General features: G+C 40.4%; 1 protein-coding gene across 1 annotated transcript in view; it reads left to right on the plus strand.

Moving 5' to 3' along the window:
- Positions 1-22147, plus strand: part of LOC132102784 (serine/threonine-protein kinase ULK4-like) — a 261675-nt gene that overhangs the window by 117244 nt on the left and 122284 nt on the right. The window contains exon 31 of the mRNA XM_059507432.1: positions 13147-13195. Within this exon, the coding sequence (XP_059363415.1) occupies positions 13147-13195 (49 nt within the window). The remainder of the gene's footprint in view (positions 1-13146; positions 13196-22147) is intronic.

The following is a 22147-nucleotide window of genomic DNA, read 5'->3' on the forward strand; positions in this document are numbered from 1 at the left end:
AGCGCATTCAGCGCAGGGGCATTTGAAGATATTGAAGGGAGACGTGAAAAACGGACATCGTGTTGTTTTCATATGGATTACTTTATCACAGAATATTTGTTTTTGGCAGTACTTGTTTAGTTTAAAAGTAGACATGTCAGGCGTTCTATAGATATCTCTCTCATGTCTCTTCGTTAAGTATTCACGGAGTTACAGTTCAATTTAATGACGCGTTTGTAAATAAAGATCACCGCAGACAAAGGCTGCAGACAGCACACCTTGTTTGTTATCTTTATTTTATAAATGCACAAAGTTTTGTTACGTCTGTATAGAAAAAAAGTAGACCCTTTACAGATTCGATTGATGTATTGCTCTTATCTGTATTATCAAAACTGAAAGTGTAATTTAAGTTCTTTTCGGGGTTATCAGGAGAAAATGCCTCAACGTGTATACGTGTGAATCGACTCCAGAGGGTTAAATACAGATCAAATGGCTGCAATTTATTATTATATATATTTTTTTTATATTATTATCATGTTCTGTGTTGATGAGGTGGTGTCTTTCACCAGTGGAGGTGTCTTTGTTTGTGCTGCTGTGAAGGGTGAAACTCTACCTTTCAGTGGGATATTGAACAGGACGTGTGGTGTGTGGGAGCTGTCTGTGTCCATGGTGTTCAGGCATGTGGAAGTGTCACAATTTGTTTGTATGTGTGACTGGCTATTATTCTTTCAGCACTGTTTATGTGGGTGGCTCAGGACTGAAAGGATGTGTGGGCATAGCAGTTGCTCTGGCTACAAACACTGGCCCATGACAACATTGTACATCCACTGAATGGACGAGACACAGATGGATGGGTGGATGGTTGCTGTGTCTGGAATCTATGTAATAGATCTATTTGTTAGTACTCCAGAACAACAGAAATCTCAAGAGGTGAACCATGGAGAAATCACACCCTACGACGACTGTTATAGTGTCTCGGGCCCAGAGTGCCGATGGCGCCAGTAAATGTCATGGCTGTTGCATGCCATTTTGAGAGAGTGAGGGGGAAACAAGGACCACATGTAGCAGCTCTCCTTACTTACTGATTGAAGATCAGATGCAAAGGTTGCCTGCAAGTGTAAAGATTATGTGCATACATTCTCTTATTAGAAGCTTTAGTGTCTTTGTCTGACATTTACCTTTTTTTTTTCTCAAAAGAGATTACATGCATTATTTTTTTTTCAAATGCCTATTATGTATAGATAGAGTTTTGTCCTTCGTTTTTAGAGCCCGACCGATATATCATATTGTTATTATTATCGGCCGATATGAACCTGTTTGCCGATATATCGTTATATACGGTCATGGCCAAAAATATCTGCATCCTTGGTAAATATGATAAAAGAAGGCTGTTAAAATTAATCTTCATTGTTAATCATTTTGATCTTTTATTAAAAAAAAACACCTTTCATTGGATAATAATAATTTAAAATGGGGAGAAATATCACTATGAAATAAATGTTTTTCTCTCATACACACTGGCCACAATTAACTGCACCCTTTTAATCAATACTTTTTGAAACCTTCATTTGACAGTCTAACAGCTCTCCTATAATGCCTGATGAGGTTAGAGAAGACCTGACAAGAGATTAGAGACCATTCCTTCATCCAGAATCACTCCAGACCCTTTAGATTCCCAGCTCCATGTTGGTGCTTCTCCTCTTCCGTTCACTCCTTTCATTTTCTATAGGGTTCAGGTCAGAGGACTGGAATGGCCATAGCAGAAGCTTGGTTTTGTGCTCAGATACCCATTTTTGTGTTGTTTTTGGGGTTTGTGTTAGGATTATTGTATGGTTGGAAGATCTAAATATGGCCCATTGTAAGATTTCTAACAGAGTCAGATTTTTTATCTGTTGGTATTTGATAGAATCAAAGATGCCATTTGTCTGAATAAGACATCCATGACCTCCAGCAGAAATATAGGCCCCTAACATTAAAAATACAGCTGTATATTTCATTGTACACATGGGGTACTTTTTAACCTGTGTTCACCAAACCCATCTTGATTGTTTGCTGCTAAAAAGCTCATTTTTAGTTAAATCTGACCATAAAAGCCAGTCCCATTTGAAGTTCCAGTCATGTCTGATAACTGAATTAGAGTTTGTTTTTGGATGAGCTAGGAGAATTTTTCTTGAAACCCTCCCAAAGAACATGTGGTGATGTAGGTTCTGTTTTACCATTTTTTAAAAGGTTTTCTGACCCCGAGAATCAACTATTTTCTGCATTTCTCCAGCTGTGGTCTTTTGAGAGTCTTTAGCCATTCAACTCTCCTCCTAACCATGCATTAGGACGATATAGACACAAGTCCTCTTCCAGGCAGTTTCGTAACATTTTCTGTTGATTGGAAATTCTTAATTATTGCCCTGATGGTGGAAATGCGAATTTCCATTGCTCTAACTCTTTTCTTAAAGCCACTTCACTCATTTGTGAAGCAATCTTTTGCTGCACATCAGAAATATATAATTTGTTTTTTCTCATTGTGATGGATGATTAAGGGAATTTGGGCTTTGTTTTCCCTCCTCTTTATATTTCTGTGAAACAGGAAGCCATGGTTGGATAATTTCATGTTCATAATCACCCTGGAGTGCTCAAAATTGTGACTAAGAATGATAATATACTTCAGAAATATTTTACTCAAAATAATTTCTAAGGGTGCAAATAATTGTCCAACGTGTATTTGAGAAAAACATTCATTTCATAATAATATTTCCCCCCCATTTAAATTCTTAATATCCAATGGAAGTTTAGATTTTTGTTATTATTATTATTATTATTTAAAAAAGGATTAACAATGCAGATTAATTTTCACAGCCTCCTTTTATCATATTTACCAAGGGTGCCGATATCTTTGGCCATGACTGTATATCGTATCGTAACATAATGCAGATAAAATGCTTGAAATGGTGTAATTACTTGGTTTGTCCAGCAGAGTGCGCGCCATTGTGTGCTACTGGGCACCCTGGATGAAACGCTTTGAGGTTAATTCTATGGAAAACCTTTGAAACTTTGAACGATGCTGCGAACCCAAACCAAATTCAGGGGATCCCTTCAGCTCGAGGAACCTTCTCGAATGCTATCAAGTGTATGTCTAGAGGCCCTTGTTCGAATGAGACCACCCCTGCATTGATAGCTCCCGGGGTTCGGGAGTTATGGGTGGTAAAATTTGCGGCCCGGCAACAACCGATCTAGCGATCCCAGGGGGCTGCCAACATGCGGAGGGTGGCCTTCGAGAGGGCTCCTCAAACTGAAGGGATCCCCCGAATTTGGTGGAGATCCGCCAGCATGATCGCAAGATAGTGACACCATTCAAAACTTTCCCTTCAGTAAGGAGGTCACTTGTTCAGGCAGCAGCATTAAAGTGCTGTCTTATTCGACCGCAAGTGCCCTGCGAAGTGGACTTCACATGAAATTCTGCCATGATTCCAGTTCCGAGGGAACCTACGCATTACATTCAAAGGGCATTAAAGTGAGCGAGATGTGAATTTATATTGTATTTATTTACAGCGGTAGAGGAGAGCGGGGCACAAAGTAACACTTTTTGATTCTTTCGGTTTGTGTAAATCCACATGGGGTGCAGATTTTTTTTTCCACAATAATTGTACACTTGTCTAGTACAAATATCTCGCTTTGTTTCATAATTACAGTGTATACGTTTTTCTTTTGCCCTCAAAAAATGGAAGTTAATGTGACAACATGCCCCGTAGGTGGAGTACATTGTAACATCTGAGGGGCACGTTGTAATTTGACTATATCACAGCTTAAAATCTTATCTGATCAAATGAAATAAATATACAAGACAAACTAAAATATATATATAAAATGTCTCATTTTAAATGTATAATAAAAACTAAGATGAAAATTTGATTTAAGCCAGAATTACAATTTGACTATGGTAAAATAAATGTGTGTTAAATCTAACCCTGCATTACTTTGTGCCCCGCGCTCTCCTATAATATGTCACACTTCAACACTTTCTCTAGTAAGTTTTGTCTGTGTGTGAAGAAGACAGTAGCACAAATCCATGAATAAATGTTCCAAAGTGAAATAAACTTAAAAGAAATAAAGTTGAATGGAATTGAATTGAATTAAAGTTTAATAAACTTCAACTTTACTGTTAAGTGCTCTGATGTCATACTCATTTTGGAAAGTAAAGTTTATTGTTAAATGCCCTGCCTCCATTACAAGGGGTGCTGATCGGTCACGAGCTTTCTGCAAGGGAACACGGAGAACAGCGTTAGCATCCAGTCTTCTGGAGTGATCACTCACTTGTGCATCAGTGGCCGCCGCTTGATTGTCGGCAGCGTGACCGATCGGCCGGTGATGAGGTTTCCAGGTGCTCCTCATGCATTTCCAGGGCGACGCTGATAAGGCCTCGGGACACGCGTCACACCCCCCCCCCCCACAAGCGTTGTCCTGGTCCTCTTGTACAACGGGGAGATTGGGGGTGGGTGGGGAGTGTGCCCTGACAGACTTGCGAAAGCTGACCAAATCCTGGAGAGTCCGTCAACATTGGCGTTGGCCGTCCCGGCTCGGTGTTGTACGCTGAAGTGGAAGTCCTGGAGCGACAGGAACCACCGCGTTACCCGGGCGTTGGTGTCTTTCGCCCGGGCCATCCACTGCAAAGGGGCATGGTCAGCAATTAAGGTAAATTTCCTTCCCAATAGATAATACCTCAGCTCCAGGACTGCCCACGTGATCGATCGGCCGGTGATGAGGTTTCCAGGTGCTCCTCATGCATTTCCAGGGCGACGCTGATCCCGAATCCGTTGGATGGTATTCTGGACCCCGAGGTGGCCGGCCATGGGATGTGAGTGGGCCAGCTCCATCACCGTCTCCGTCTTCGCCAGAGGCACTACCAGCAGGGTTTTTTCCTCCCCCCTTCGCGGTGCAACACAATAGAGCAGGCCTTTCCTGACGTTGACGTGTGGGACCGGGTGGGGCCCTGGCCGGACCTCCTTCCCCTCGCTGACCCGGACCTGTGCCCAACAGTGCTTCAACCGGTCGTCCTCGTGCTGGGCCTTGCTGAAGTCGCCCTCTCCTGACACCTGCTGGAAGACATCAAGATACTCAAGCGGCCAAGATCCTGGGGCGGCCGAAATGGTGACCCGCCGTGCCGCCACCTCTTGGGTGTCCCCGTGGACACACGTGATGGCCAATCGGGCTTTAGACTCCAGACGGGGGGCCAAGACAGTGGGGTGGACGAGGCTGACCGTGTTCCCGGAGTCCAGGACAGCTTCCAATGGGTGGCCATTTACCCCCCCGGGTGGGGCGTGGTGGACGATACGGCCGCTGCAATCGGTGACAATCCCACCCGAGCAAGGATTTTCCGCTTCAGTTCCTCGTAGTTCTCGCTGGCCTCGGGTGGGAGGGAGAAGTAGGCACGCTGTGCTTCGCCGGTCAGGAGGGGTGCGAGCAGCCGTGCCCAGCCCGGGCATTCCCAACGCTCTCGGATGGCGACTTTCTCAAATATCTGTAGGAACATCTCTACGTCATCATGGGCGGTCATTTTGGGTATCAGCTGTGCGGCCTGGACATGGGGATCAGGCGGCGGGGCGTGTCGGCCTGCCTGGAGGGCGGCGAGCTCACGTTCCGTCTTCCCTTGACGGCTGGCGAGGTGTTCAGCAATTTGTTGCTGGCGGATGCTGACCTCGGTGAGGTGTTTAATAAGTTCTTCCATGATGAGGGGAGGAGCGCCCGCCTGCATGGGGAAAGGGAGAAAAGAAGCAGCGGTGAGGTAACAAAATAATAATATATATTTTTTTTTAAGTGAGGCAGCTGTCGGTGACTCTTCACGCTAGTGCCCGCATTCTCCACCAGTGTCGCGGGGTGAAGAATCACACTACAGCAAGGAGTGCAAGGTAAGTCCCCGGAGGGAGGATTTATTTGAGAGTGTTCAGGAGTGGGAAGTGCTGGTGCGCTGATCGTGGTGGTGTCCCAGGTGCGGCATGTCCGTGCGTAGGGGGTGCTGATCGGTCACGAGCTTTAGCTTTAGCATAGCACGGATAACAGCGTTAGCATCCAGTCTTCTGGAGTGATCACTCACTTGTGCATCAGTGGCGGCGGCTTATGTAGCCGCCACTTGATTGTCGGCAGCGGCTTATGTAGCCGCCGCTTGATTGTCGGCAGCGTGACCGATCTGCTGGTGATGAGGTTTCCAGGTGCTCCTCGTGCGTTTCCAGGGAGACGCTGATGAGGCCTCGGGACATGCGTCACACTATATATATATATATATATATATATATATATATATATATATAATATTCTGTTTATGTATATACTGTATTCTAAAAATAGTACCAGTCGAAAGTTTGGACAAAGAATATCAGACAATATATCAGTATCAACCTTTTTTTTTTTACTCCATAATATCGGTATCATATTCGGCTCCATAAAAGTTGGTCTGGCTCTAATTGTTTTATCTCTGACTTTTAATGTTTTTAAATATATAAATGCCTTATGAACTAAATAATAGTGAAAAATAAAGAACTCTTTGAACATTTGTGTCAAAATAAATTAATTAATAAAAAAAAGATGCCCCTCATCTGTGACATCATTTCCTACAATCAACATTCTGTTAGTGTAGGCCTACTCGTTTACTGTGGAGAAAAAAAGTGTAAAAGGTGTATAGTGAAAAACATGCTTAAGATGCATTTTTTTATTATGCAAAAAGGTATTACATTTTTGTATTTGTCTTTAAATTATACATACAATTTTCACTCATGTAATTTACCTTAGCAAGAGTTATTTCATTTTGATATTTTATTAGAAAAATGTTCAGAATGTCATTTCCATCACCATCTTTATTCAGAATGCTGTCAAACACAATATATATATATAATTTGAAATGTAATGGACATAGAATGTAATGGACATAGCTACTTTGCCTGACGACTGTGCAAGCGGGCTTATAACCTGGTTGGTCTGAAAGCTGTGTAAGTGAAAAGCTCAATATTTTTTCACCCACCCAGTTGACCCCATTTACCTCTGCAAACGCTCGTCATTCAGAAAGATGGATGAGTGGTCCTAGTCACTGGGCTGCTTGCCTATTAAAGACCTAATGGAGTACATACCGGACACGAGTAAGCCTTCAGTGAGAAAAGGCCACCATCTGTCTCTCTCTCTCTCTCTCTCTCTCTCTCTCTCTCTCAGTTGTGTCATGATGAAATGGTCCTATTCATTATTCCTGCTTACTCCGTTGTACCCAGAGCATGTGTGTTTTGTATTGGTTCTTGTGTTTTGTTGGTAATTGTAGGGATAATGATGTTTGTTAGGAAGGAGAGAGCAGACAGATGAGAGATCATTGACTGTTCTGAATAAACAGACTGCAGAAAGGGCACACTTGAGCGTACTGATTGCTCGATGTGCGTCACTGTCAATGGACTCTTTGTACCGTGAGTGACTGTATATTCATGATGCTATTGTGAATTAATTAATGTTGTTTGCTGCAGGTAATCTGTTCCAGGTATATTGAATAGTTTAAATTTATGGTCTCGTATCCGAGGCTGAATGGTTTATGCACACTGATAAACACATTAAGTTCTAATGCTCATATGAAAGCTTTTTTAGCTCAGCTTTTGTATTCACTTTATTATAAATCAGTAATAATAATAATGATAATAAAAATTACAATTCCAAAGAATATTTTATATAGCACATGAATTGGTTTGGCAAATTTAGTTTTTACAGGAAATTGCTATATAAATGGATATTCATTTTAAGATTTGATCAATTAGCCATATTCATTAATTGTATTATTTAATAATATTATAATATTATTTAATAATAATAACAATAATGCACTCCATATTTTACTGGTGATAAATGAGATGACTCCCCATTTAAATAAACAAAATGGTAGCGATCAGACAGGTAGGATCTAAACCATCTTAGAGCCTGCCCTTGAATACCTGTATAGTTTTGTAATCTATCTATGAGTATTTCATGATCTATGGTGTCGAACGCAGCACTAAGATCAAGTAAAACTAGCAATGAGTGCAGTTTCTGTGCTATGGTGGGGCCTGAAACCTGACTGAAATTCTTCATACAGGTAATTTTTGTGCAGGAAGGTGCTCAATTGAGCAGACACAACTTTTTTCTAAAACTTTAGACATAAATGGAAGATTTGAAATAGGCCTATAATTTGCCAGTACACTAGGATCTAGTTTTGGTTTCTTTATAAGAGGCTTAATAACCGCCAGCTTAAATTGTTTTGGAACGTGACCTAAAGATAACGATGAGTTAATAGTATTGAGAAGCGGTTCTTTGGCTACAGGTAACAAATCTTTCAGTAATATAATGGGTACACGATCTAATAAACATGTTGTTGGTTTAAATGCAGTGATAAGTTTATTTAGCTCTTCCTGTCCTATTGTTGTGAAGCACTGCAGTTTATCTTTGGGTGCGATGGATGAAACTGAAGTGTTAGACGCTGTAGAATCTACATTCACTCTGGTATTTCTAATGTTATCTATTCTATCAGTGAAAAAATCATGAAGTCATTACTATTAAATGTTGATGGAATATTTGAATCAGGTGGCATCTGGTAATTTGTTAATTTAGCCACTGTGCTAAATAAAAACCTTGGATTGTTTTGGTTATTTTCTATGAGTTTGTGGATATGCTCTGCCCTTGCGGTTTTTAGAGCCCATCTATAGCTGGACATACTGTTTTCCCACGCAATTCTAAAAAATTCCAAGTTATTTTTTCTCCATTTGCGTTCAAGACTACAAGTTTCTTTATTGAGAGAGTGAGTATTACTGTTATACCATGGCACAGTACGTTTTTCTCTAACCTTTTTCAATTTGATGGGGGCAACAGCTTCTGATGTATTAGAGAAAATAGTGAGCATGTTGCCAGTCATTTCGTCTAGTTCATGTGTATTTTTGGGTACAAATAGCAGTTGAGATAAATCAGGCAGGTTATTTGCGAATCTGTCTTTGGTGGCTGGAACAATAGTTCTGCCCAGACGTTAACGCTGAACCCTAAGAGATACATTTGAATTCTTTTGCATGTCTGACAGTGTAACATTAAGTAGAAGTATTTCAAATGAGTTAAACCTGTATTCTGTTTTCTGGGTAACATTGAGAATATCACTATATATTGTTGCAACACCTCTGCCACGACCAGTCTTACAGGGCTCATGCTTATAACAGTAGTTTGGTGGAGTAGACTCATTTAGAACAATATAATCATTTAGTTTTAGCCAGGTTTCAGTCAAGCAGAGTATATCAAAACTATTATCTGTGGTCATTTTATTTACAATAACTGCTTTGGGTGTGAGTGATCTAATATTTATGAGCCCAAACTTAAAAAATTGTTTTTGTTCATTTACTTTACATTTTTTCTGGTTTAATCATGATAAGATTTTCTCTAGATCCTACATTAAATTTATATTTTGACCTCACTATTCGGGGAACAGACACAGTCTTAATAGATTGGACATCGCAAGTACTTCTATCATTTGAGTGTGTAGAACAAAAATCATCATAATAGTTATTTGAGAACTGGCTTACTAGTCATATGGAGTGAAGTGTCCTGGAGATTTTTGAAGGTAGATCAACTACATCTAGCTAATAATAGCTAGTTCTCTCTGTAGCTGCTTATTATGGACAAGTGTGAAGATGGCAGTGTTTACCAACTGGGAAACATCAGTAACTAGTCTCGGCAATAGCAGCCATATTCATTCTTGTAACTTGATTAACCTATGGTCAGTGATGGACAGTAACCTCGCTACAAGTAGTGATGCTAGTAGTTTAACTACATTTCTCAGTAGCATGGTAGTAGCGTCGCTGTTTTTTTTTTTTTTTTTTTTTTTTTTTATCAAATAGCTTTTCAGTAGCGAAGCTATTTTTTATTTTTTTATCAGGTAATCGGAAATATAACTGCTAAGGCTCACTGATCCTGGACCAGTAAAAGACACCACCGCCACTAAACCTCGTAACGTCATTGGATCCTTAAATTGTCAGTCAAACCTCATTATTCCTCCCGCCTCTTTTGTAAATGAAGTGTGGCGCGTATTTTGGTGCTTCTCCGGTTGTTTTGCAGTCTGAAGGCAAATAAAGAATAAGAAGATTTTTTTTTTTTTGTATTGAAAAGAGTGTCTTAGCATTTTTGGTCAAGTCAGTCAAATAGCTTGTGCAAAGTGCTGAATCTTTTGTAATATGATACTTTAGCCAAATAACAGAAAAACAAACAAAAAAAAGAAACTGAGTGCACATAGCGACCGAAAACTCTATAACCTGCAAGTTTATGAAAATGTAAATATGATGCCCATACTGCTTCTGATGTGGCGTTAATGACGGGGAAAAAACATTTACTGGTCAAAACACTGTACAATGTATGGTTTTGCATGTGTTATTTACCATGTCATTAGAGTGTGATGCACTAATTATTTATGTATATTTAATTATTTATTCATTCAATCTTTTATTTATAATTTTTTTATCAGTAATGTACATTATAGCCTTTTACTTTACATTTTCCGTCATATTTGAATAGTTTTTTGGTGAATTAATTAATAACATAATGAAACATGCAACGATGCAAATAACAAAGTAAATAAGTTATTTGTAGGCCTATATATCTACGTGGTAAGACTATACAGTACAGTAAGATTTCATTAATGTTAATGTAGTAACTAACATGAACATACAGTGAACAATACATTTATTAGAGTATGTATTCATCTTTGTTAATGTCTTTTATTTGTAGTTCATGTTATTCACAGTGCATTAACTAATGTTAACAAACACAACTTTTGATTTTAATAATGTATTAAATGTTGAAAATAACATTAATAAATGCCGCAGAAGTATTGTTCATTCTTAGTTCATTTTAACTACACTAGTTAACTAATGTTGTGGAGTGTTGCCATTTACATTTAGTCATTTAGCAGACGCTTTTATCCAAAGCGACTTACAAATGAGAACAATATAAGCATTCAAAATCAACAAAAGAGCAATGATATACAAGTGCTATAACAAGTCTCAGTTAGTTTAATGCAGTACACATAGCAAGGTTTTTAAAGCGTAAAAAAATATCAATAAAACAATAGAAAAAGAAGAGCAATCTAGTGTTCGAGGCCTTTTTCTTGCTTTTGTTAATTGTATAATGAAAAGAAAACAAAGATATAATACAACATTTTTTTTTAGAAAACAAGCAGTTAGTAAATAAATAGAGTGCAAGTCGAAAGGGGCAAGTTTAAAAAAAAAATAAGAAAGAATAGAATTCGAATATAGAGTGCTAGAGTTAGAGGGTCAAATAAAGATGGAAGAGATGTGTTTTTAGTCATTTCTTGAAGATGGCTATGGACTCAGCTGCTTGGATTGAGTTGGGCAGGTCATTCCATCAGGAGGGAACAGTTCATTTAAAAGTCTGTAAATGTGATTTTGTCTCTCTTTGGGATGAACAATAAAGTGTCATTTACTTGCAGAACACAAGCTTCTAGAGGCACATAAAACATACATTTATATAAATGCGTCTGTATACAATAAAGCCACAATACCAACTACCATTGGGAGAATTCCGCCTTACAGCAAAAATGTATTTTGCCCGTGTCACGATATGAGGTAAATCCGGCCCTGTACATGATACTGATGTTGTTGCCAAATTGGTTTGGAACAGTTATTCAATAAACAACTAAACTGAACTATTATGCCTGTCTATCTGCTTGACTGACAGTTGTATTGATCACTGAGAGAGAATTTACTTTGTATGATGTTGGTTCAATATAAAAATGACATTTTTGAAAAATAGCTCAGATGTATTAAACTATTTTGACATCAGATGAGATGAAGAGAGACCCACCTTTTGTAAATATTTTCCAAGCAGTGCAGTAGTTCTCTTGTTGCCAGGCAGAGCAACTGGCACAGCCAATCACATTAAATAAAGCCGTTTTAATAAATTAGGATTTTGAGTTCACAACACTTGAAATCTTAAGTTAACCTATTTTATAGGACAATAAGTTAAACAAGGCTTTTGATTTATGGGTCCAAAATGCAAAATTTTAAGTAATGTTTAGTCATGATTACTTAAGTAAAGACAACATTTGGCATACTGTGACTTTGAATGTTCTCTTCAAACAGTGAACGTCCTACATAAACAGCATTTTTGGGCATCATAGGTGTTTAAATATTACAGTCTGATTCGAACTGTCCTTCTTGACAGTATCATTTGATTTAGTTTTAAAAAAGTAAATGGTTGAACATCACATACTATGTAATTTTACTGTCAAAATACTGTACAATGTGTGGTTTTGTATTATTTACCATGTCATTAGAGTGGGATGCACTAATTATTTATGTATATTTAATTATTCATTCATTCTTTTATTTATTAATTTTTTTATCAGTAATGTACCTTATACCTTTTGTGTTACTTTTCTGTTATTTAGTTATTTTTTATTGTATTCTTTTTTTTATCATGTATTACCATTTACAGTCTTAACTATGATTCATCCTGTGGCTTTCTATTTTCCTATCTTTTATTACTATGGTTGTTAGCAGTCCATTTTAAAGCAAAAAGCGTTGTTGGGTAATAGTTAGGTAACATGGTATATAATGTCGCTTAATGGAAGTTTGTAAAATATGCAGGCATCTGTATGCCATCCCATAATACCTGAAACAGTATCACTGTATGGTTACAGTAAATTTCTGGCAACCACACCTTTTTCGGGCATCATAATCATGTTTTAATATGTGAGCCTAGTGGAGTTTTTCTCTCGACTAAATGTTTGAGCATTATAATCTAATAATCTTATTCTGTGATTCCCAAAAATGCTGTCTAGGTAGGCAGCTCACTAGGTTTGTACACACAGGCCCTCTGTTTCTCACTCTTGATACATTGTTGTTTTCCATCTGACTTTTTCCCTCCATCAATCTTTCACTCTTTCATCAGCATTCTTTCTCTTTCTTTTTCACTCGCCACTGGATTAGTCAAAGGTCATTTTCCCAGCTGACTGATCTTGGCATGATGGAGCGTTCACACCTCAGCGGTCCTGTTCAGTGCCAAAACCCAAATGCACGCACAAGTGTCACACTAATGAAGATGGAACATGGGCCTAGTGCCATGAAGTAAATGTATGTGTCACAAGCTAAATGTGTGTATTTGTGTGTGTGTTTGCCCCAACAGGCTTGTTAGGGAGAGCCGTCTCCTGCCTGCTGTCTTTCAAGTCATAGAGGTAAGTGTGCTTCTGAACCTTCTGGTTTCCTCAATGTCTGTTTGACTTGATTCATTTATTTGCTTGGGGTTTCTACTCTGTCTTCGGTAAGCAATGGAATTACCAGAAAATGATGTGCTTTATGAAAATCAGAAAACACTACGTTGGAGACATTAGCCATGTTTGAGAATGCATCAAAGTATTTAAGGCAAAGGAATAGATTGGTAGAATTTTATCAGTCCTAGATGGACCATAGCTGTTTTGGTCATTTTGAAGACATAATTCACTCAAAAATGAACTTGGTTATTTACTGACTCCCATTTCATTCTAAACATTTACACTGTAAATGAAGAAATAAAACCAAGAAATAGAAGATAATTAAATAGTTTAAACAATAAATAAATATATCTTCACTGCATCTCCGTTCCTACAGAAATGTAATTTTTTAATCTTAATGCTAATGCAATTACAGAGCTTCAGTGGAGGGGAAAATTATCAGAAAATAGTTACTTTATTTCCGTCTTTCAAAAAAGGGATGAACAGAAGTTTCTATTAAAAATAAATTATTAATTTATTAATTCCAGAATAAAAGTCTTAGTAAATCACATTTCAAATTGACCAATAGGCATTTCTGAATCTGCTCAATTCATGTTTAAAGCAGTTAATTAAATTGAACAACAAAAGTTCTAATACATTTCCTTTTCAAAAAACCGACAAATAAAACTGCCAACACTTTACTGTGACTTTTAATTTAATGTATTCTTGTGGTACTGACCCCAAAGGTTTGAAGTGTATTTGAAATGTTTATTTAATTCTGATTCAAAATGTTAGTTAAATGTAACAATAATCAAATATATAGAGTATTATTTGCACACGAGGAGGAAATGTACATTCAGCTTACACTATGCATTGACACACACAGTGGCTGTCAGCAAAGCAAATGTTAAAAGGAGATTTTAGTCCACATACTTTCTTAACCATCATTACATGAAATACAACTGCATACAAGCATCAGCGAGTGATGTGAAATGAGATGTCTTTGACTTTACAAAAATAAATAAATAAATAATAATACTAATTGTAGATTTCAAGTTTGGAACAACATTATGGTGAGTACATGATGACAGAGAATTCCAGGGTTCTTACGCAGCTTGGAGAAGTATGGAATTTGATTTAAGCAATTTTCATGTCTGGAAAAGTTTGGAAAAAAGAAAGCAGATTATGGAAAAATATTAGCATTACCAGACTTCTGCCCATATTTAGTTTTCTATAACAGGAAATGATTCATTTAATGAAAATAAATGTGTCATACAAGAATTTGTATGTTTTGGCATCTTTGCAAAAAAAAATAAAAAATGTAAAAATTTTCTTAGACCATTGAACTTGTCAAATAGAACAATGCACACAGCTGTATTGTGCCATCAGCCTATTTCTTGTCATGGTTAATCTGCCACCACAGAGAATGTGTTAAATTAGACATTTGGCCTTGATATTACAGGTACTATTCTAAGGAAAGCCTAATTTTGAGCAAATACATCTCTATTAATCCATGTGCATTCAAGCTCTCATTTTCTTCTTAGTAAAATGGCATTGATGCACAAAGGAATTGTGTTCTAGTATGTAAAACTAGAAAATGTAATGCGTAAGCATGCAAAAAAAAAAATCCCTTTCTTGTGTACATGCAAAAGTCTGTATGCAAGAAAACCTATGAAAACCCCCTCGAGAAAATACAAATATTTACAGATGACTACTATATACCATATAATCCTGTATGAACCATTTATGTTAAAAATGGCCTGAAAACCTACTAAGAGTAAATTTGAGTTTGGAAAAGTATGGAATTTTGAAATGGAAAATGAAATGCAACCCTGGATTTCATTTTTGGAGGATCTAATCCTTTAATTAAACATGTTAAAACAGTTCCCGTTTTTTCTTCTGATTGGTCACTAATGTCAAAATACTGGCAATTTAGCCATATACCTGATGTGTGTGTGTGTGTGTATGTTTGTGTGTTAAGCTCAGACCTTTCTCTCTGAACATGTTAACATCCCAGTATCCATTGAGTTATTATGTAAATGAGGCAGTGGGGGTCTGACCTATCAGAGTGCAATGTGTAATTGGGTTTACAGAGTTAATGGAGTGTGGATTTGAGGCTTTTTAAACAGCACGTTACATTCTCATTAGTGGACCCTACATCGACTGTTAACAGTCAAAACACCCCACCTCCTCAAACTCGCAAACACACATACATACTTATTTTCAGTAGGCCAATATAAATGGCAGAGCTGAGCAAAAAAATATGCTTTAGATTTAGATTTTTTTTTTTTTTTTTTTACAATTTTTGAAGCTTTCTGATAAATGGACATTGTTGAGCTGCCCAGCAGCAATCCAGAGCCAAAAGATTTTCAAGAAGTATCCCATGATTGATCCTTTGACGTGCCTATTACCTGAAGTGAAAAATTACCATTGCATTACAACCACTTTTCAAGGTTAATGTAAGCCATAGACCCAGAGTGTCTCATGCACTGTAATAAAATTTTCCAAGTATATACTTTCTCAGGCCAAGCCAACCAAATAAAACTCAGTCTACTGTAAGTATTTGATTATAGAGCATTTTAAATGCAAAAATTGTACGATGATATAATTTGATATAATTATGCAATTATAAGCCAAAAAGAGGACACAACCATTTACATATATAAGGTCCCAATAGTTAAAATCCATATGAAATCAAAATTTACACCATTTTCTTTGTTCCTGCACATTGCTAGTCTTGCCCACATTGCTAGTCTAATCCACTCAGGGAAAAAAAGGCCTTGGCAATTTTCTTCTGCTCTGGTATCTGGCTTCTCTGATGATGTCAGTTTGATGGCTCCGTGAAATATATTTAACCACTCCCCTTCAACCATTAGTTTGCTTCAAGCAAGAGATGGAGAGTTGTGCTAAAATAAACCCTCACCCTCTATTTCGTTTGAAATACATCACAATTTTGAAGTCAGTAGCAACTTCCCGTTCAAACTTAAGCATTGGTTATTGCATTAACTAAAATTAACTAACAACAAAAAATGCTTTTGTTACAATATTCATTAGTTATTCATACAATATATATGATTACTTAATAAAATACAACTGTTCTTATGTTAGCTCATATCCATTAAATATGAACTTTTTATTTTAATGTATTAGGAAATGTGGAAATGTATTAACAAACATTAAGATATATTTTATATTCTATATTTTTCACTGTTAGTTTTTAACTAATCACACTAATGTAAACAAATAGAGCTTTATTGTAAAGTGTTACCAATATTATTACCATGTAAAGTTAAACATTATGCATGAAACGTGAGACATGGTGCGTTTGGTCTCGTACTCTATCGCATACGTTGTTAGTGTTGTGCGCTTGCTTAGACCTTTGTTGTGATAAACAGTAAAGTGCGTTCAAGCGCTAGCCGAAGACAGTGTAAAGACCATCGACTCTACCGTGCGACTCCACCGGGCAGGGACACCGACAGGATAAATAAGTATTGTTTTGATTGATCTCTTTTTCCTTCTCCTTGTTTCAGTTGTTTTTTTTATTTATATCCAATTCTTACTATGTGTTTCCAGATCCCTACTATCACTACCACTCGCAAACCACACATCACACAATGTAGGCAGCGCAATCTTAACAACCTGCGCTAGGGCTGCACGATGTGTCATTTAAGCATCGATATCGCGATGTACGAATCCACGATAGTCACATCGATGTGCGATGTAGGCTTTCGTAGTTGATCCGTTATTCATTAACTGTACAGGCCAGCTGCTGCCCCCCCCCCTCTATTTACTCTAATTTAAATAATACTCTGATGTTTAAATCATTTAAAATGAGAATGTGAGTGTGCTCACCCCATTTTTGTTTGTAAGAAAAAATTAGATTAGATTTCATATCGCAATATATATCGCAGAAAAATTAAATATCGCAATGTCATTTTTTCCCAATATCATGCATCCCTAACCTGCGCACTTTGCCTATATCTGCTAATACACTACTTTCTGTTTTCTATTGGTCTCTGGAATTGCCAGTCCGCTGTAAACAAAGCCGATTTCATTACTTCTATTATTAGTCATTCAAAGCTTAATCTCATGGCCCTAACAGAGACTTGGATCAAACCAGAGGACACTGCTACACCTGCAGCACTCTCCAATAATTTCTCATTTTCCCACTCCACCCGTTTGACTGGAAGAGGTGGAGGTACTGGTCTGCTCATCTCTAATGATTGGAAATGTAATAATTTACCATCTTTGGGTATCAACAGCTCCTTTGAATCTCATTCAGTTACTGTTACCTACCCTCTTAAAATAAATTTTGTAGTTGGCTATCGACCCCCAGGACCACTGGGTAACTTTTTGGATGAATTAGATGTGTTGCTCTCAACCTTTCCTGAGGATGGTACTCCCCTAGTTATGCTTGGAGATTTCAACATCCACCTAGATAAACCTCTGTATGCTGATTTCCACACTCTGCTTGCCTCTTTTGATCTCAACCGAGTGTCAACTACTGCTACTCACAAATCAGGCAACCAACTGGACCTTATTTATACACAACACTGCTCTACTGATCATGTTCTGGTTACTCACTGAACATGCCTTTTGATTCTAACAGTGCTACTGATACTTTCAGCTCCACACTTACATCTTGTTTAGACACTGTTTGCCCCTTATCTTCCAGGCCAGCCCGTAACACCCCTTCTGTCCCTTGGTTATCTGATGTTCTATCAGTCAAGATAGAACATCAGTCAAGCTCATATCACCAGCAAACATACACACATGTACATCCTTCTCTCCACTCTCTGAGGCAGAAGTCTCAAAACTCATCCTTTCTAATCACCCTATTACTTGCCCGCTTGATCCTATTCCATCTCATCTCCTTCAAGCCATTTCTCCTGCAGTTGTACCTGCACTCACTCACATCATCAACACATCCCTCCACACTGGTGTTTTCCCCTCATCATTTAGACAGGCTCGTATAACTCCACTACTTAAGAAACTCACCTTCAACCCATCTCTTTTAGAGAACTACAGACCAGTTTCCCTTCTTCCTTTCATTGCAAAAACACTTGAACTAGCTGTGTTCAACCAAGTCTCTACATTTCTCACACACAACAACCTCCTTGACAGTAACCAATCTGGCTTCAGAAGTGGACATTCAACTGAGACTGCCTTGCTCTCAGTTGTTGAAGCTCTAAGACTGGCAAGAGCGGAATCCAAATCTTCTGTACTTATCCTGCTTGATCTGTCCGCTACTTTTGACACGACTAACCACCAGATCCTCCTATCAACCCTACTGGCAAAAGGCATCTCAGGAACCACACTTCAATGGTTTGAGTCTTACCTATCATATAGGTCTTTTAAAGTATCTTGGAGAGGTGAAATGTCCAAGTTCTTGGACCACTTCTCTTCTCTGTCTACATGGCATCATTAGGTTCTGTCATTCAGAAACATGGCTTTTCATACCACTGCTATGCTGATGACACTCAACTCTACCTCTCATTCCATCCTGATGATCCGACGGTAGCTATTCGCATCTCAGCTTGTCTAACAGACATTTCTTGCTGGATGATGGACCATCACCTTCAACTCAACCTTGCCAAGACAGAACCTCTTGTGATTCCAGCAAACCCATCGTTTCATCACAATTTCACCATCAAGTTAGGCACATCAACCATAACTCCTTCAAAAACAGCTAGAATCTAGATCCTGGAGATTTGCTTTATTCAACATCAAGAAGATCAAGCCCTTTCTTTCGTAACATGCTGCACAACTTGTTCAAGCTCTTGTTCTGTCCAGGCTGGACTATTGCAATGCCCTCTTGGCAGGTCTTCCAGCCAGTTCTTTCAAACCTTTACAATTAATCTAGAACGCGGCAGCAAGATTAATTTTTAATGAGCTAAAAAGAATACACGTCACACATGTGTTTATCAATTTGCACTGGCTTCCAATAACTGCTCGCATAAAATTCAAGGCTTTGATATTTGCCTAGAAAACGTACTCGGTTACTAAACTTAACCTCGGTTCTCTGTAGAAGAACGAACGAGTACTGCGTCTTAGCTAAGACGCTACGGGAAAAGTCTCTTTTCACGAAATACTGAAGCAAAAAATTATCCTTAATTTTGTATTTTTGTAAAGCGCATTTGCAGCAGTACACAGCCATAGGCGAGACGGCTCGTTCGCTCATTGGCTTGTTCTGCGGCAATTGCACAGCCTATCGAGCGCGGGCTGATGCAACATCGGAACAATAAGGGCGCTTCGCGCCCTTCTTGCCACTTCCCGCCGAAACGGGTGTGGCCCAACCTATAAAAGGAGCTCGAAAAGCCTGACTCACCTGATTTATTTCATCGCCGAAGCAAACCAGAGTGAATCGTGCGCACGGCAGAGAACGCAGTACTCGTTCGCTCTTCTAGAGAGAACCGAGGTTACGTTTAGTAACTGAGTACGTTCTCTTACGAGAGCTCTCTCGTACTGCGTCTTAGCTAAGACGCTACGGGAACCCAATGTAAAACGCCGTGCGCGCAGGGATCACACACCAATAAACCTGAAGCAACGCCCAGGATTTACAGTGCACAGTCACCTGAGGGACTCACAGAGAGTCCAGGACAGAAAAGGGAAAAAGCCCTCCGTCCTATATCTAGCAGCATCCGTAGATGCGGCAATATGACATCACACAGCCGAGGCAAGGCCTGACCAATGTGGCAATGCGGGTCTTACACAATACTGCCCATATAACTGTCGGCAGCGCATAGCGCCCGTGAACTCAGAATTCCCCTCAGGGCCCTGATTCGACTATACCGACAACAGCCTTGCTTGCAAGGCGGGGACCTCCAGGTTATAGAACCTGATAAATGTAGACGGCGAGGCCCAACCTGCCGCCATACATATATCCTGCAAGGAGATCCCAGTAGACCACACCCACGACGCGGCGACGCCTCTTGTGGAGTGTGCTCTGATGCCCAACGGGCACTGAAGGCCCCTGGAAGCGTAAGCTAACGCTATGGCGTCAACTATCCATCTGGATAGAGTCTGTCTCGAAACAGCCATTCCCTTGGAACGTCCACCGAACGAGACAAACAGCTGCTCCGTCTGCCGAAAGGCAGCAGAGCGAGACACATAAGCTCTTAAAACCCTGACAGGGCAAAGAAGACTCGAGTCTCCATCCTCCCCTGACACCGGCAGGGCAGACAGGGCAATAACCTGAGCCCGAAACGGTGTGTTGAGGGATTTCGGCACATAACCGTGCCTAGGTTTGAGTATGACCCTTGAGTCATTGGGCCCAAACTCCAAGCACGACTGGCTCACCGCGAGCGCGTGCAAATCACCCACACGCTTCACAGAAGCGAGAGCCAACAAGAATACTGTCTTGAACGACAGATGCTGAAGGCTAACCGATTAGATAGGCTCAAAAGTGGGACCCTTCAAGGCCTCCAAAACCGCCGCGAGGTCCCACATAGGGACTGACGGAGGTCTGGGAGGATTCAGCCTCCTAGCTCCTCTGAGGAACCGGATGACTAAATCGTTCCTTCCTATTGACTGACCGGACGCCGTTTCAGAAAACGCCACGATGGCCGCCACATAAACTTTGAGCGTGGATGGGGCTCTGCCCTTATCCAACAGCTCCTGTAGGAAGGAGAGGACCTCCGTCACCTCACAACTAAGGGGTGAATAACCTCGAGCTGTGCACCAGCTGGAGAACACCGACCACTTTGAGGCATACAGACGTCGTGTCGACGGAGCTCTAGCCTGAGTGATGGTATTTAGCACTCCCACTGCGAGATCAGCGGGTAACCGTTGAGCGCCCACACATGGAGGGACCACAACTCCGGTTGAGGGTGCCAAATCGAGCCCCTGGCCTGCGAGAGGAGGTCCCTCCTCAACGGTACCGGCCACGGGGCGACATCTGCTAACTGCATCAAATCTGGGAACCATGGTTGGTTCTTCCAAAGAGGTGCTACAAGCAGTATTGAACATCTCGTTTCTCTCACCCGTTCTATCACCTGCGGACGGAGGGAGACGGGAGGGAACGCATAAAGCAGGCAGCACGGCCATCTCCGTGACAGCGCGCTTTCGTTCTTGGAAAAGAACGCGGGGCAGTGAGCGTTTTCGTGGGACGCAAAGAGGTCCACCTCCGCCATGCCAAATCTCTCCCACAACAGCCGGACTGTTTGCGGGTGTAGAGACCATTCGCCCGTAGGAACATTGCCTCTGGACAGCCTGTCCGGACCCAGATTCTGCAGTCCAGGCACATGCACTGCTCTCAGCGAGCGCACGTTGCGCTGAGCCCAAACCAGGAGGCGTTCCGTCAGCCTGCACAGGTTTCGGGACCCGAGACCGCCCTGGCGATTTATGTAGGACACCACGGACATGTTGTCCGCACGGACTACGACGTGGTGATCCTTGATATGGGGACAAAAGCGCGTCAGCGCGTTCTCCACTGCCAGCATTTCCAGGCAGTTGATATGATGGAGCTTTTCCCGTTCTGACCATAGGCCAAAGGACGGTCTGCCTTCGAGCAGCGCTCCCCATCCTGAAGTGGAGGCGTCCGTCGACACCATTTTCACACTCGGGGAAGTCCCCAGGCTTACACCTGATCGGTACCAGCCGTTCACTGTCCAAGGTGCTAGAGCCGCAACACAGCTCTGATCGACCTTGAAATGCAGCCGCCCAGACGCCCACGCTCTGCGCGGCACCCGAGCCTTCAGCCAGAACTGCAGGGGGCGCATGCGGAGCAGGCCCAGCCGCAGAACCGGAGATGCTGAGGCCATGAGACCCAGCATCTTTTGACAGTGTTTGAGCGACACGGTCGCGCCGCAGCGGAAAGAACTCGCTGCGCGCTGAATGCCCATCGCGCGCTGTGGTGACAGCCGCGCCGTCATGGAACACGAGTTCAGAACTATACCCAGAAAAAGGATCGTCTGACTGGGGTTCAGCGAACTCTTC

The sequence above is a fragment of the Carassius carassius genome, chromosome 24 (genome assembly GCF_963082965.1).
Source record: "Carassius carassius chromosome 24, fCarCar2.1, whole genome shotgun sequence".
Taxonomy (NCBI): domain Eukaryota; kingdom Metazoa; phylum Chordata; class Actinopteri; order Cypriniformes; family Cyprinidae; genus Carassius; species Carassius carassius.